This window comes from Oreochromis niloticus, linkage group LG13 (genome assembly GCF_001858045.2).
Source record: "Oreochromis niloticus isolate F11D_XX linkage group LG13, O_niloticus_UMD_NMBU, whole genome shotgun sequence".
Classification (NCBI taxonomy): Eukaryota; Metazoa; Chordata; class Actinopteri; order Cichliformes; family Cichlidae; genus Oreochromis; species Oreochromis niloticus.
Window position 1 is genome coordinate 7210915 of NC_031978.2, and position 17222 is coordinate 7228136.

Genomic DNA, 17222 nt, shown 5'->3' on the forward strand with positions numbered 1-17222 from the left:
ACTATGCATATGTTGTCTTGTTCATTTTAAACTACTTTTTTAAAGCAAGTGTTATCTAAACGTGTTTTGCTGAATTATGTTTGGTACACAGAGGCTGTGGCATTCATGGTTAAATGTTAGGATGTAGATCAAGGGTATTAGATATGAGTCTATATTTAAGGTGATGATGCTCGTTAGAGTCACTCACTGAATTCTGCCTTTTATACCAACTTTAAAGTGTCAAGCAGTTAAAACTCCTTTCATTTCATTGAATTCAGTTGGCTGGACCTCAAAAAACAGTGAATATGAGCTGATCACAACCAGCTGAAAAACCTACTGCAGCTCGCAAAACAAGTTATTATGAAAGTATTTGCTCCCTTTAGATCATTATACATATGTTAATGTAAGATAAAGACAACCTGAGTAATAATTTACTATTATTATTATATAACCAAACCTACCTGGCACTTCAAACAAGGTCAAGAAGTCCAATGCAGTGATTTGAATTAGTGGCTAAGCTCACTCTCCACACCCTCCTGTCAGAGCCTCGAGCTAGCGGGGACTGAATGGTTTGTTTAAGGGCTTTCCAGCTGGGCAGATGTCCTCCATGTGAAGGACGTTGCTCACTGAGCCATCCTTTATTTTCTAGCAGAGCTACAATTCTGCTGTTTAGGTTGAGTTTACAGTATTTGCATATTAATTAAAAATAATGATCAGAATAGGTACACAAAGTAACCTTTCAAGTGAAACATTTTAATTGAAAAACACCAAGAGAGGAAATATTAAGAAAAAGCATAAGCACTTGTATTTTAGGAAAAACAGACTAGGTTCTGCAATTTATAATGGAACTCATTTACTTATTAAAAGTCTTTTACTTATGTCCCTGTTGGGTTCTGGGAGGGAGAAGAAAAGGAAAAACAGTCAGCTAAAGGTTTGGAACATACATAGAGAAATTTTAATGCATCACGTCCAAGCTGAACGGCTAAAACAAAATGCAGACAGGCTGTTTTAGGATTGCAGAGGTTAATAAATGTTATTCTCCACGGACCACGTGTTTACCAAAGCATTTAACGCACATAAAACTACAACTACTGCTTCACAAATCTAATTTTCTACCTGATTGAGAAACCATTCACCAGAAACGTGGCCCTATCTCAACAATATTCCCTCCATTAGGAGAAAAATCAAACACATCACTTCTCACAGATACCTTGGGGATAGTAGTTCAGCTTCAATGAAGAGATGAAATGTTCATTTTCTCTAAGAAGTCCTACTACAATAAATGTCCACAGGAGGAAATTTTAGTTATCTTTGTAGTGTCTCACAACCAAAAGATGAGTCGACTGATGCATGAACGCAAAGCCACAAAACCAGCTGTGATTTTATGTGTTTGTTTGTTTTCTTTAAGGCATTTGCAGGTAACAGTAATGCAGACAGTGTGGTTCAGCATAAGCTTCAGCACCAAGTGATCGCTCGCTACGTCCGCCTGATTCCTCTCAACTGGAACCCTAATGGTCGGATTGGACTCAGACTGGAAACCTATGGATGTCCTTACAGTCAGTTTTTGTTTTTCAGTACTTGTTTCTCTACACTTACAGACATTAACTGAAAGCATGACAGTAGATTAGACACTAATTTTGTTTTTGCATGAGGGACAAATTATATAACATTTTGTATTTACTGTATATTCCCATTTGATTGACTTATATTTTGCATATTTTCTTTTTCTTTTTCAGTGTCTCTTTTCATTTTTTGTTATGTTTAGCATCTAATGGGGAGAGGTTTGCATAGCCTTGTGAAAGGGTTGGACATCAATGCATTTGCTAACCAATTCTTAGAATTAAACAATAAATTTCATTGCTTTTACCTTTGGAACCTAATCAAAGATTTTTTTCCCCCCAAAAGGCATAAATAAACCAATGTGTGCATAAAACAGGGGATGTAAATGTACCTTGGGGGTTGGTGAAGAGGCGGCAGATCAATGCTGATTACAGTAGAAATGAGCCACAGGTGAAACAGACAGTAGGAGCTCACCAGACACCTGCTGAGAGGAAGTGTGGATGGAGAAGGTTAGGGAGGAGCTATGGCCTTGCCTGGTTCAGCATGGTGTGAAAATATAACCTTGTAGCTTTAGTGTTAATGGTGCTAATGCTAATGGGTTTAATTAGACTTTGACATGTTGCTGGCACCGCACAGAAAGTTTGTGACTTTTCCACACTATATACCTCACAACTCTGTAACTCTGTGACTGTATGTGATCTCCCACTTTGTAAATAACAAAACTAAGGTCTTTCAGATTTCAAGCCCCAAAGATTCACCCCACATAAGGGCATCTTATATGAGTTTATTCTATTTAAATATTAAAATCTTATATGATTAAGGAATTAATTTTTCAGTTGATTTTTTTAACTGCACTAACTTGAGGGTACACACTTTAACAGTGGTAGTATAGAAGATTTATGTAAAGCATATAATATACCAGCCCTGACAGACAAACTTTTTGAAGGTATATTTTTTTTCTGGTGCTTTCAGCCTTTCTGTCACTTGTAGAAGTTCACATGCACTGGATCCAATAACTGATGTGTCTGAGTTGGCGTTTCTAATTTGACGCTTCAATAGAGACACTGTAGGCCAGAGATTTGTGTTCTTAAGCAACACTTTTACCATTAGTGTATAATTTTCTTCAGAGTGACATGAAAGCTGCACAGTGGTCATTAATCTGCTTTCTATAGTCAGACATCATTTGAATACTTGCTTCTCCTTTTATTGATGCTTAAATATTAATTTGCCTCTGGGAAGCGTTTACTTTAATATTTTATATGTATATGAACACTGCAGGTAGAAGATGAAGAATCCAGAATGTATGTTTTGCAAAAGAAATTGCAAAATCTGCAGCATATCGGATGGGATTTCTGGAAAGCAGGGTTGCATAATTAAATATTTAATGAGTGTTATGAATTATGACAATTACAAGCATCTGAATCCAGGGTAATGATTTTGTGTGTGTGTGTCTTTTTAAAGATTCTGACGTGTTGAGTTTCAATGGCCAAAGCAGCCTCCTCTACAGGTTGACTCCCAGGCCGAGGCAGATGTCCAGTGAGAGCATCAGCCTGAAGTTTAAAACCCTGAAGAATTCTGGGATACTGCTTCACGCAGAGGGACAGAATGGGCACAGCCTCACCTTGGAGTTAGAAAAAGGAAAACTTCAGTTGCTCATCAGAAAAGGTACAACTCTGAGGTTTTTATTCATGCAGTGTGGAAACTGCCTGTGCTGCTGTTTTTATTGAACAAACTAAAACAACTAACAAACATTTTGGTGGTGAATTACCAGTAGCTATAAAATGAAAGTTGTTTTGATGTTGCAGCATTTTCTGGTGGATGTATTTCTTGAACGTTGCTTGGTCATCATTGTTGTTAGACAGGGGAGTTTGTGTATATGCATAATCCTACACTCTTAGATGAAAAGAGCAAAGACTTCCCGCTTGAAAGAATAATATAAAAACATGAAAACAAATTTTACTACAAGGGAAACCTTATTTTCAAGGTCAGGTCTTATCATTCAAGGTCTAGAATTTTGGCCCACTCAACTTTACAGCACTCCTTGAAGTTTGTGGATTTTCATTTATGCATAGCTTTCTCAAGTTCTCACCACAGAATTTCAGTTGGATTGATGTCTGACTTTGACTAGACCATTGCAACACCTTGATTCGTTTTCTGGGAGATCCCTCCCCAGACGCCTTAATGCACACTCACTTCCTCGGCCATTTGACCTCAGTAAATCACATGATAGGGTGGGGCTAGTTTTCACAGTGGGTTCACCCAAAACCTTGGCTGATTGTGACCCGCACCCGTTTTCACACCTTGGCTCCTGTGATTAGGTAGAGGATCAACAAGGGGTCCATGACCCTTTCGGGGGGACACTCCTATAGGACTTAAAGTCTGGGACCCTCCACTAGTTGCTCTTAGAACTGAAGAAGGTTCTCGGATGAAAGGTGAAACGTCTTCAAGAAACTTAAAGACGCTTTTCTTTCCAAGCTCCTTTAGACTACGATGACCTGGATGACTGAGAACCTTCACAGATATTCTGTTATAGATTTACTAATGTGCTTGGGGCCATGTTTCATGACCCAGTATCATTCAAGCTTTGTCTGGCAAATGAGAGATGGAATCATGTTTGATTCTAGAGTACTTGGATATTCAGATGAGTTCATGGTCCACTCAATGACTGAAAGAAGCCCAGATCCTGTGACTGCTAAACAAGCCCAAATCATCAACCCTCCACTACCATGTTTGACAGTTGGTATGAGGTGCTGATATGCTGTGTTTGGCTTTCACCAAACCATACTTGTTCAGTCTTTTTCTAATTGCAGTGTTATGATAACTTTGGAGTCTGAGATGTAGTTCGTCAGGCATCTCAAGCATTGTATTTTCTGACTTTGAGGTGAATTTGCTAGGACATCCACTCCTGGGAAGATTTTGGCATTGTGTAGTAACACACACCTGAATGCCAAAACCTCTGCTTTTATGGAGGTGATCACATTTGATGATGATCACTTAGGTGGGCTAGATTAGTAGCACCTGGCTGTTACCTACCCTCCTAATTCCTCTGGAAGCAATAAGGTTGTTTTTTCCATTACTGCACAGAGTCATGAGAAAACTTTTTTTTTCACAATATTTTATTCCATCACACTGCTATTTCAAAGAAGTTTGCTGTGTTACATAATATTAAAAGAACTGTAATACATATATATATATATAGTTTCTAACGAAAAAAATCAAGTAAGAACCAGCTGCCACAAGGTAACCTTTCAATGGTTTATTTTATTGGTTTTTCATTTGGTTGGCAAACTTGCCAGATTATTAATGTTATCCCAGAGATTTTATGGTGGAGAAGAACACATTTATCTATGGTTTATGCTTCTTCAGTTCATCACTACAGGATATGCTGAATTGACATTTACCATGTGTAGTACAGTAATATTTCATAAAAGATATTCCTCCAAGTAATTCTCTGGTTTTAATTAAACGTCTAACCTTTATACTTCTGCTGCGCTTCGTTGAATTTATTTCACTAAACAGGATGTTCATTTTGCTTTTATGTGGATAAAATGAAAATATCGTAGATCCTATCAGGGTTCAGTATGTCATCGTAGGGACTTGTTATTATTGTCACTCCCCAATCTCGGCAATGCCTCAATTAAAAACAAAAACTCACTCTGTCCATATTTGATTGGCTAGCTGACTTTTTGGGCATGTTTTCTCTCTGGTATTTTACTTTTTGTCATTCCACTCCCTATTTCATTGGCTGCTGTGGTTGGGTTTATCTCTGCCCCTCTGCCCTCTGCACTCAGTCTCTTCTTCTGCCTTAATAGTTCTGCATTAGTAATATATCACCATCCTTTGAATATGTCATTCCAGTTCTCTGCTTGCCTTTCTTTTTATGTTTTGTTTTGAAATGGAGTCATTTACCTTCCATTAACTGTGGGACTGTGCTTATTTGTCCTATTCTCTTTCATTATTTTCCTACCTACTTGCCCCCTTCTTCCTATATATGTGCAACCTGAAAGCAGTACTTTTAGGTTGCATATACAACTAACAACTTAAAAATATAAATTTCTGTGAAATTTATAATAAAGTTCCAAAACATAGGTGGTGCAGAGACAACACATTCTTCCACCTGAATTACACTAGTTTCAAAGTCATGCTGACCCATGAGACCTGACTGAAATGTCTAATTTACAACTGTGATTCCTGATTGTACTGCAGTGAAAACAAATTCCTCAGCTTGAACATGATCAACACAGATTGCTTAAATTTGTTGAAGGTTTTTAAAGAACTGTGTGAAAATAGACTGAGTTTATGTTTTTTCACTTTTTGGACATGCAAGCTTGAATGAGTTCATTCAAAAACATTTTTTGCCATGACAGAAATGTCACTGTTGGAATGGTGACAGTAAGGTTAATGATGTAACACGATCTTTTCTTTTTTTCCTTTTAGCTGCTACACAGATATGAGACTTTGTCATGAGTTTCTGGTGGGAGTTGTTGTCAGAAGCAGCTCTCTGTGATTTGTGTTTGAATTTTGGCCTAAAGCAAATTTTGTTGCTGAATGTGTTTTTCTTTAAAGAGCATATGAATAAACATCAGTTCATCCAGAATCCATCCTTGATCTGTGGGTTTGTTCCAAGATGCTGAAAAGAATAAATGCAAAAGGCATGCAGCCCACTGAGATAATCACTATGAAAACATTCAAAGAATCAGGTTAAAGTTGACTGAGATGACTGAGCTTTTTGAACGCTGACCTCTTGATCATGACAGTCTTTGAAAAGCAGTTTTTTTACGCCAGCCAAAGATCAACCTTGGATCAAACCTTGAGTTAATGTAAAAAACTGACAGGAGATTCTTCAAAACACTTCACAGGTAAAGAGAAGAAAGGACAATGTAGCTTAACTTTCACACAGGGGATGAAACATGCATTTTTGGATGTCCCTCTTTTTCTGCACATATTCACAGAACTGCATGGAGAGAGTTGGCCGTGCTATGTCAGATAAGTTTTGTTCGCTCAGTGAATCACTCTGTGATAATTCAGCCCTTTATCATTCTGTGCACTTCTTTAAAAGTTTAACTTTCCAAATTACAGCAAAGGTAATAACTGACTGATTTGCACCTGTACCAGCATTAGATTGAGAGTTTTATTTGCCCACCTTCACAATGCAGCCTTCAGCAGTACTTAACAGACGATGCTTAGCTCTCGAGCCCAGTTTGAATAAATACGCTGGCTCATTAAAATTCATGTGTTCTTTCCAGAAGCAACCCATTTCATGGTTACTATACATTCATCAAATTCTTGGATTATAGTTCTCAGGGTCATACCTATTTAAGCTTGTAATTAAGCTGAGTTCTCTTTTATTTTGGCTTTTGATTATTTAGTGAAAGCAAATCTTCCAGCAGTCATTCTTCACTGATCTTGTGCCCTCTGGTCAAGTTTCTTTGTTAGGTAAAGAATGAAGACAGTGCTGCTTAAAAAATGTAGCACTTTTCTCTTGTAAAATAAAGAAGCTGCCTACCAGGTATAAAATATAAATATATACATATATATCATGGAAATATTGGAGGTTTTCTACATGTAAAAATAATCCCTTAGGAGACAGGTATAAAATATAAATGCCTTTTTTGCAGAAATATGTAATGTCAAGAAAATGACAGGTGAGCAGACAACATCCCCAGAGTTTTCGCTATACCTCCTACAAATACACTGTAGATATTTGCAGTAATAACAAGTAAAGCTGTACTTTCTACCCTTTTTTCAGGCACCACAGAAGAGGGGAAAAAAAGCTCCAAAAAGGACTCCTTCAGGCTTCCCCAAAATAGTGAGGTTTCCCTAAACAGAGGGGTCATGTCCCAAGGCTCGTAACTGTACACAACGGTATACATTTAGAGTTGTTGATAGAGTGTGTCTCCTTTACTCCCGTTCATTTGCACAAACAGAGTACAGTTCATTTACTGTCCATGTAGGCACACATGACAAATCAAAATGACAAAATGAGGAGTCTTAGGCGGCACATCAGAATGCCGAACATGTCAAAAGCGACTGGTCGTATTTTACTCCCAACAGGCAGCTGGGAATCGCCTGCATTATTATGAGCACTCAGAGCTTTTTATAGCACATGATGAATTATTACAGGTGTAAAATATTTAAATATTTCCTGTCATTTAGTGGCTGTTCTTCTCGACCCTGCTGTTGGATGCAGGTGATGACTCATTCTGCCAGCTCAGCTGTCACAGTGAATTGTGGGCTGCATGTCATGTTCAATACCGTCTTACAATATTGACTTACCTTGTTATTCTGCTCTGCCTGTATTGACTGATGCGAAGGTGTTGCAGGTTTACTCAGTCTTACGGGGTTGTAAATAAGCTGCTTAGCTTTCATCCAAGAAGCAACATGCTCATGTCAGAAGGAGCCGACTGTGTTTAATTTTACAGCCCACAGCTGAATCATTTCAGTGACACAGAGGCTATGTTTGACTCAGAACTGTAAACTGATTAGCTGTAAGCCCTGTGAGACTTGGATGGACTTGAGTTTGGAGCAGGCCCAAATTTTTTGGGATTTGGTTGCCATGTTTAGAAACTACTGAATATGTTCATTGATCTTCTGGATATTCCATATTACTTATGCTCTAAAGGAGCCAATTCTTTAACAATGTGACAACTTGGGTACATGTCCACTTACTTTACTGCTGGATTGTTTCTGAGATGTATCGAAAAGTAGAGTATTTCTACTGTAAATTCTTCATATCGTCCTGATTTGCGATGTTTCCTGCTTCCTTTTTTTTAAAACTGTAATTTCTTCTTCTTTGCTTACTTTTTTTGCTTGCTTGAGAAACTTTTTCTCCTGGAGCAGCAGCTTGTGTTGTTAGCACATTTAGAGGTTGTTCATTATGCTTGTGTTGACTGATTGCGCACACCGTCTCAATCATTTACTCTAAATAGAATAAAATGAAAATACTGAAACAATTATATCAGTCTGTCATCTATCAGTGCCTTCTAACAAAATTAGATTTAGAGCTGCAGCGAAGTGCTGAAATGCAGAAGTAGACAGCAGATTATGAGGCGGTATTGCCCTGGGTAGCTGTCTGAAATGATTTAAAACAAGGACCTGCTATCTGAAAATTAAAACAGCTTTGAGGAACTTTTCACAGTAAAAATAACATTGGAAAAAATCTTTTTAATTCTGAGGGCATACTCTAAATTAAGATGATGTCATACTGAGAAATTTCCAAAAGTCCATCAGATACTTATACAACAAATATTCCCAAGAAGGATTTTCTGGACAGGAAAAAGCTTTTACGGTGGGATAAAAAATTCAAGAGTTTCAAATCTTTTGCTTATCTTCATGGCTTGTTCGAATAATTTAAAGATGTCATGTGAACTTTTCTGGTAAATAAAAATTATGTATACATTTAACAAATGTGCTGAATGCATTTCCTTGCATTTCCTCATAAAACATTTTTAAAGTTGACTTCTTGCACACTTTGAACTTGTATTGAATTGTTTACCTCCATGTTCTTTTTTCCCCAAACCATCTGTCTCTCTCTTGCTTTCGGTGCCATGTTGATGTAATAATTATAATAAATGTATTTGTCTCTTTGGCACCTGTTACCAGCTGTTTAACACTGGAATATTGTGAAACCATTGGTATGAAGGTGTATTGCATCACTGGTATGTGTGTGCATGAGAGAAGAATAATGTGGACTCAGCTGGCACGATAGATGATGTTTGTTTTATTAATATTTAACTGAAAGCAGGATTCAGGATTCAAACTCTGGATTTAACGAGGTGGTGGAAACATTATTCAGAGGTTTTGGTCCATATTAACATGATCCCGTATTGCAAAGGTCCTTTAATAAATTGAGATCTGGTGACTGTGGAGGCTAGTTGAGTCTGCAGAACTCACAATCATGTTCAAGAAACCAGTTTGAGATGATCTGAGCTTTGTGACAAGGGACAATATCTTACTGGAAGCAGCCATCAGTAGATGGGTACACTTTGGTCATTAAGGATGTACATGATCAGCAACAATATACTCATGTAGGCTGTAGACTTTAAACAATGCTCAATTGGAACTGAGAGGCCTAAAGTATGTAAAATATCCCCCAGACCATTACACCACCACCAGTATGAACCTTTGATACAAGGCAGGACAAGTGCGTGCTTTCACATGTCTTCAGCCAGATTCTGACAACATTGGCAACATTTTTCCAATCATCTGTTGTCAGGTTTTGGTGAGCACGTGTGGATTGTAGCCTCAGTTTCATGTTCTTAACTGACAAGAGTGGCATCCAATGTGGTCTTTTTCTGCTGAAGCCAATCTGCTTCAAGGATCGATGTGTTGTGTGTTCAGAGATGCTCTTCTGCATTCCCTGGTTTTGGTTATTTGAGTTGCCTTCCTATGAGCTCGAAGCGGTTTAGCCATTCTCTCGTGACCTCTGGCATCAACAAGGCATTTTCTCCCTGAGAACTACCGATCGCTGGACCTTTGTCTCTTTTTTGGATGATTCTTTGTAAACCCTATTGATGCTTCTGCAGACAAATCCCAGTAGATCAGCAGTTTCTGAAATACTCCAGCCTGCCAGGAATAGTGCGACAATACCACATTCAAACTCACCTAAATCATCTTCCCCACTGCGATGCTCACTGTGAGCTTGACCAGGTTGTTTTAACTATGTCTACATGATTACATGCATAGAGTTGCTGCCATGTGATTTGGTGTAATGAGCAGCTGAACAGGTTTAAAGTGGCTTGTGAGTGAATATTTCACCCAAAACAGAAGTTATTAGTATAGAAAAAAACAGACTACACCTCTGCTCAGTTTCCCTGTTTCTCTTCATCCTTGTCCGGTGCAGACATCAGTCTGCTGATCAGTGATGACTACTCCCATCTCTTTCTCAGGTCTCTCCCTCTTTTGTGCCAACTATCTGTTTGACAGATCAATTATGATTGATGACTGAACACAGTGAACTTGGCCCCAGTCTGTCTCCCTTTCTCATTCACTCATTCTTTCTTTCCCCACACAGACAAAGTAGTCTCCTTTCAAACAATATCTAATTCATATTTAATGACAGAGTGCATTTAGCTCCCCCATCACTCAGTGAAAGTGCTTCACTCTGCTGACACTTTGGGGAGTAGAAAGAATCAGAAGCATTTCACTGGTCATTTTTTTATACCCATCTACCTCTCTTTCTCTTTTTCTCTACCCCATTTAGTGTTAATTACTGAATGTTTTGCCATCTGCGTTTTCTGGTTCTTTCTGAAATGTAGACCTAGCCTTGGTTTTGTTTCCAAGATATGAACCCTGGCAGAAAACTGTGACACCGTGGCACCACTTCAGAGACCTAGAAAACAGCGGGGAGTTCAAGTTGATGAGAAATTTGAAACTTCATTTCCAGAGAGGAGGAGGAGGAGAAGTGATAGCTCCTGCTGTGCGGTTAGAAATAAATATGTCAGAGTCAAATTCTTTCACTGCAGAAATCATTTGGAGGAAAAAAGAATTAAAATAAACAGTTTCTACATGGAAAAGATCCTGACAGCCTCCAGAAAGAAAAGTCAGTGATGTAATACTTATCGCCATCGGTAAAGAAAAAGGTTTTAAGATTCAAGCTTTCTCTCTTTTAACCGCTGTTACTACATGATCGTGTCATTCTTCGTCTTCCTCCCACGCTCCAGGAAAAAGTTTTTCTCCTGACATCCGGTATCTTGTGACTCTGGGCAGCCTGCTAGACGACCAGCACTGGCATCACGTTGCAGTGGAGCATCACAGCAATCACCTCAAGCTCACAGTGGACAAAAGCACAGAGTGGGTGCACATCTCACCAACATTTGCACATTGGGACCATGATCAGGTATGTATCTGAGGATAGGATGATAACTCATGAAAAGACAGATGGCAGAAAGACACCCACCTCACAGCTGCAGATATTTAGTTTTACTGTATTTTATTGTATCTGCTTGTTTGTGTGCTCTGTCTCCTGTACAGATGATACTGGGAGCACAGCAGGGCTTCAGCTATAGGTCATTCTATGGCTGTTTGGAAAACCCAGTTTACAATGGCCTGAACCTGGTAGACCTCGCTAAACAAAAAGACCAGCGGGTTACAGTGAAGGTAAACTTGCTCATAGTGTTGCTGCTGAAAAAGCTATTTTGTGTATGTTTCACAATGTGTAGCAATGAGTCAAAGTAGAACTACCTAGTTATAAGTTAAAGTACTCAATTTAAACTTTAGAAGAATGGCCTGTATCTGTATAGCGCTTTACTTGGTCCCTATAAGGACCCCAAAGCGCTTTACACATTCAGTCATTCACCCATTCACACACTCACACACTGGTGATGGCAAGCTACATTGTAGCCACAGCCGCCCTGGGGCGCACTGACAGAGGCGAGGCTGCCGGACACTGGCGTCACCGGGCCCTCTGACCACCACCAGTAGGCAACGGGTGAAGTGTCTTGCCCAAGGACACAATGACAATGGCTGTCGGAGCCAGGGCTCGAACCGGCAACCTTCCGATTACAAGTCGAACAGCCAACTCTTGAGCCACGATCGCCCCACGATAGTTACTGACAACCGAATAAACAAATAAATAATTCTTAAAGGGGCGGATGTAAAAATAATGTCACAATATTTTCTGTCAGGCATCTGTTATAATAAAAATGACACCTCAGACCAACATCTAGTCAATCTAAACTCCAGGTAAGGTCTGTCCTCTTGATGTTTGCCTGGAGGTCTCTGTCCAGGTGTTTCTTGACTGTCCTTTCTTTCTCTTCCCTTCATTGCATGTTAGAGCTTCTTTGGTGATGCTTGGTAATGGTTTTATGATGATCTTACCTGGCCAGTGGATCTGTAGGATTTTTTATGCAGCTGCTTTTGAATGTCACTGATTTCACACCGTGAGATTTAAACTTTAAAGTTTGACGCGGCAGCACTGTGGAGTTCCAGATGTTGATACACTGATAGCTTTTGAGTCTCTCTCCTTCTGTGAGGGCAGTATCATCTTCCAACTTGCCAGTCCTGTTTGTCTGGATGGCATCCACCTCCTAGACTCATTACTAGCAGAGTGATCTTACGTTTATGTCTGTGCTATATACATATTGACAGCATGGGCGCATAGTGTATCTCATTTTTCTTGTCCTGTTTTTTAGAGGAAAGTTTGACTTTCTTTTTTTAATAAGATGTTCTCATTAATTCTGGAGGCCCTTCTGCTATCTACACAAATCTCTAACTATTCATAATGTGGAATATTTGTTTATAATGAGCATGGATGCTGAAACTGACTACAAACACACTTTGTAGAGACAATTTTAATGGATGTTGAAATGATGAAGTTGGGTAAAAAAACAAATATTTTAGTAAAAACTGTGGAAAACTACAAATGCAACACATAAGGGAACACACTGGCATTTATATAGTGCCGTTCAAGTCTTTAGTGACCACTCAAAGTACTTATGCCTGCAGGTCACCACGTGCCTCATCACATATATTTATGCAGCACTTTACTTGTTTTATTTACCTTGCGTCCACATCTGCAGTCAATTTAAATTCACCAATTAACCTTGTTTGTTTGTGTGTGTGTGTGTTTGTGCACATGAAAATGTATGCATGGCTTTTAGATCTCCTCAAGCTACAGCAATATGTACAAGAATACTGACCATCTATAGCTTTCACCTCTTCAGTCTGCATTACTCTTTATTGCTTTAACTACCCCACAAAGAGCTTTTAGATTTGATCAAGTGTCAGTGTGCTCTGTGCTGAACTGAAAATAGAAACCCAGTATTCCCATTGGAGGACGCGGAATGGAATGTATCACAGTTGCTGCCCCAGCGGTGGATTTACTGCAATTACCACTTCTCGAAACTATAAGCCTGCATCTCACTCTCTCGCTATCTGTTTTTGCATCTCCAAACTTCTGCTCCCTGGTGTGACCTTAGAAATCTTTTGGCTGACATTGGTCTTCACTAAGATCTGCCTGTGCTTATATTAAGCCTGGCTATAATCATCATGGTAATGCTCTATGCTTTTTTAAGGAGGCTTGCTGATGACATCTTTGTGTATTTGGGTAGCACTAGACAGCCTTGGAACTAATTTATATTCAGACATGATTATTTTCTATACTCATTTCTCTCTATTCATATCTTCTCCTGTCTCCTCTTCTCTTCTCCATCTGTCTCAGGGCAATGTGACCTTTTCATGTTCTGAACCCGTTTTTGTTGCCATGACGTTCACCGGCCCCCAGAGTTTCCTTCGGTTACCAAGAAGGATAGATCAATCTTCACTGGGTATCTCAGTGGGGCTTCAGTTTCGGACATGGAACAAGGCCGGGCTGCTCCTGACCTTTGAACTCCCAAATCGAGAAGGCAGAGTCTGGCTTTACCTGAGCAAAGCCAGAACACATTTACAGATCCACAAGTCTGGCAGGGCACCCCTGGAGCTCAACGCAGGTCAGTCTGACGCCTCAAAATCATATTAAACTCTTTCTCAGGTGCCTCCATCCTGCCTGCACTTACTAACTGGACTAATTTAAAGCCGTAATGTGAAATAGGAGCTTAATGTTAGAAATTCAGTATCAAAAATGGTGATTTAAAATTTCTGTTTTGAGCCCAAAACACTGGAAGGCAGTGAGCTGAGCTGTCAGTCTGACGATTTGGACTCACATCCAAATTTACTGGTCAAGATACAAAATCCTGACCAGCTCCAAAAAGACATTTTTGTAGTTGAAACTGACTCCCGAACATCAGATGTCCAAACTGAACCATGATTAGTCTGTAGTATGAAGTCTGTTTGATGGCTGAGTGTTCAAATGTGAGAATTACACAGGTATTTTTTAGGTATTCTTCTTTCTGCATGCTTGCATGATTTTTCCACGTGTCACCCCTTCATAATAGAAACTATTTCCAGCAGTGAGAATAGAACTGAATGAAACTATGTCCTGTTATAGGCTATGAGACATTTGAGAAAGCGCAAATTATTCTTCTAGCATTGTCAGGAGTTCTTATGTTAAAATAGTTGTAATATCATACAATTAAAGATTCCCGAGCAAGAACCATCTTCTATTTTTTCCATTTACAATGAATTAGAATTGATAATGATATCAAAATAAAAACACTTAGACATATATGTGTGGCTCTTCAGGTTCAGCTCTGAATGATGGTCAGTGGCACTCTGTGGACTTGATATCAGCAGGAGGACGTCTGACCATCACAGTGGATGGTGATGAAGGAGCCAGTGCTCACGCAAGCCCCTCATTTTTAATTACCACAGGAGGTCATATATTCTTTGGCGGTAAGCGAGAAATGAACAATAAAACACATGCATCATCATTCATCTTTGTCTATATAATCTAATCTTGCATCACAATGCATTCAGTTTAATTTTATTTATATAACGCCAAATCACAACAACAGTTGTGTTGAGGTGCGTGATTTCTCCTGTGTTTCATTTACTGATTGATGTTTTCTCTTCTGTTTAGGTTGTCCCACTGAAGAAAATAGCCAGGAGTGTTTGAACCCCTTCAAAGCTTTCCAGGGCTGCATGCGTCTACTGACTGTGGACAACCGGCCATTGGACCTGATCAAGGTGCAGCAGAGGCTGATCGGAAACTACAGTCACCTGCAAATCGATATGTGTGGCATTATTGACAGGTAAGACCTAAAGGGGCCGTTTGCGACACTGATTTACGTAAATGCTGTGTATTGGGTATTGCTTTTGTCTGTCTCTCCATTTGTCCAGGAAAAGAAACATATTATTCTATGTAATGCATTTGTTGTATTAACGGGGATTGTCAGAAAAGAGGATTCACTGGCGTTAAAATGTTTGATTTTGTTGTCACGCTTCCTTTGTAAACCTTCTTAATCTCCGTCTGAAGCCTTTTTGTGAAATGGGGTCACATGTGGATTATTAGGCAACAGTGAATATGATACAAACGCAATATGGTGTCAATGTTTCCCGAAATATGTTCTGGCTAAGAAAACGTCATAATTTTTCATGTAGCTTGTCTCTGTTTCAACTGGTATGAGGAAAATAAACCAGGAGGAGTTCACATACACACACCGAAGCAGTTAGCGTTCAGCAGCGTGCTGAATAAACTTTTTTCCAAGTTTCCTGATTGCTGCCTCTTCATTCCTGCTCCTCCAGTGGTTATCTGCGTGGCTGTGCTCTGCATCTGGTGCTGTGCTTTGTATTGACAGTATAACATTTTATAAGGACACCAGCACCGTGTATGCATACATGCTGGGGACTAAAATGCTGTAGCTGAAAAATCCTTTTTTACCGTCTGACAGAATCGATATTTCTGGGATTTCCATATCATAAAATAGTCGAGCAACTGCGGCCACTAATATGTCTATTTTCTCTTTCCATACTGCAGAAAATGTCAAGTCAAGCTCCACCGTGTGAGTTTAATGTTGTGCTGTGTGTGAGCAATAACACATTGCTCTCAGAACATGACATTAGACCTTTTTCCAAATCATTAGAGCCCACTGGTAAATGGCACACATATTACCCACAGAGCAGCTTTTGTTTCAATAAAATGTCAACTTGAAAAATTGATTTACAGTTCTCCAACCCCTCACCTCCAACCCACAGCACACTTTGTTGAAATAAGTGGTGCTTGATTGATCATATGTATACCAAACATATCAGTGGACTCTCTGGTTTGATTGAAAAATGCATAAAAAAGAATGATAAATGCAAATATTTAAAGTGGTGGAGGAAATACGGAGTGCTGCACCTGGCTTCATGCCAACTTACTTTGAGAAGAAAAGAAGCAAAGAAATTGGGTGTTAAAAAAACAAACTTTACCATCTGACAGGGCTGCTGAGTAAGTCTTTTTCTAACAGCAAATTTCCCCCTGACTCAAAGATTAAAAATACATGCTGCTCTCCCTCCCCTTCTTTTTCACTCACCGCAGTCACAATTTGCTGACCTCATTTCCCCTTCCAAATATATTTACGTACTCATTCACTGCTCTATTCATCCAACCTTCGTTCCCTTTGTTGCTCATTCCTCTTCTTCAACACACCCCTAAACTTGAGTTCCCCTTTCCTTTCTCTCCATGTTCTTCCTTTCCTCTCACTGTTTCTGATGTTCCGCTTCTTTTCCTCCAGTCATCCGCTTTGCTGTTTTCCATGTTTTACATGGGAAGACTGAGGAGGAAAAAGTTAACAGCAGCACAGTTTTCTCAGACTTGTTCTATGGTGTGTAATTTTGACATGAATTGCTGTAAAAATTCAGGTACTTTTGTCCAGTGATGTATTATTCTTCACATATACAACTGTGTACTGTAAATCTGCAAATTTCCTTTAAATCTCATAATCCTATATTTTCCACTTAGGCCAGGCTTGACTCTCATGCTTGCAGCTGCCTATGCCTCATCCAAGTAAAATCATGATGCATTAGGTCCAATTACTTTATTTAACACACACTCACATTAAAAGGCGTGAAATATTTTAGCAACTTGAGGTGGCATTTGCTCAGCATACTGATGGTTCTGTTTGCAGCCATAAATAGAAGGTTTTGTGATTGTTGTGCTGACTTTAAACATCAATTCTTGTGGATGATTAATCTGGTTTTCCAGCATTTAATTTGTGAGGCCCATACAGCACAAGCAGGGCCTGTTGTGATTTATCCTATATGAGGGTGTCTTACTCGCCCTCTGGCCTTAAGTGCCACCTTCCTGTGCAGCTGATTTTACTCAG

At 39.3% G+C, this 17222-nt stretch overlaps 1 protein-coding gene across 2 annotated transcripts in view; it reads left to right on the forward strand.

Moving 5' to 3' along the window:
• Window positions 1-17222, forward strand: part of LOC100710372 (contactin-associated protein-like 4) — an 80614-nt gene that overhangs the window by 33681 nt on the left and 29711 nt on the right. For both annotated transcript variants that reach the window (XM_025897766.1, XM_025897765.1), the window contains exons 4-10: window positions 1388-1535; window positions 3001-3204; window positions 11202-11377; window positions 11512-11637; window positions 13700-13967; window positions 14659-14808; window positions 14996-15167. In XM_025897766.1, coding sequence (XP_025753551.1) covers window positions 1388-1535; window positions 3001-3204; window positions 11202-11377; window positions 11512-11637; window positions 13700-13967; window positions 14659-14808; window positions 14996-15167 — 1244 coding nt within the window. The remainder of the gene's footprint in view (window positions 1-1387; window positions 1536-3000; window positions 3205-11201; window positions 11378-11511; window positions 11638-13699; window positions 13968-14658; window positions 14809-14995; window positions 15168-17222) is intronic.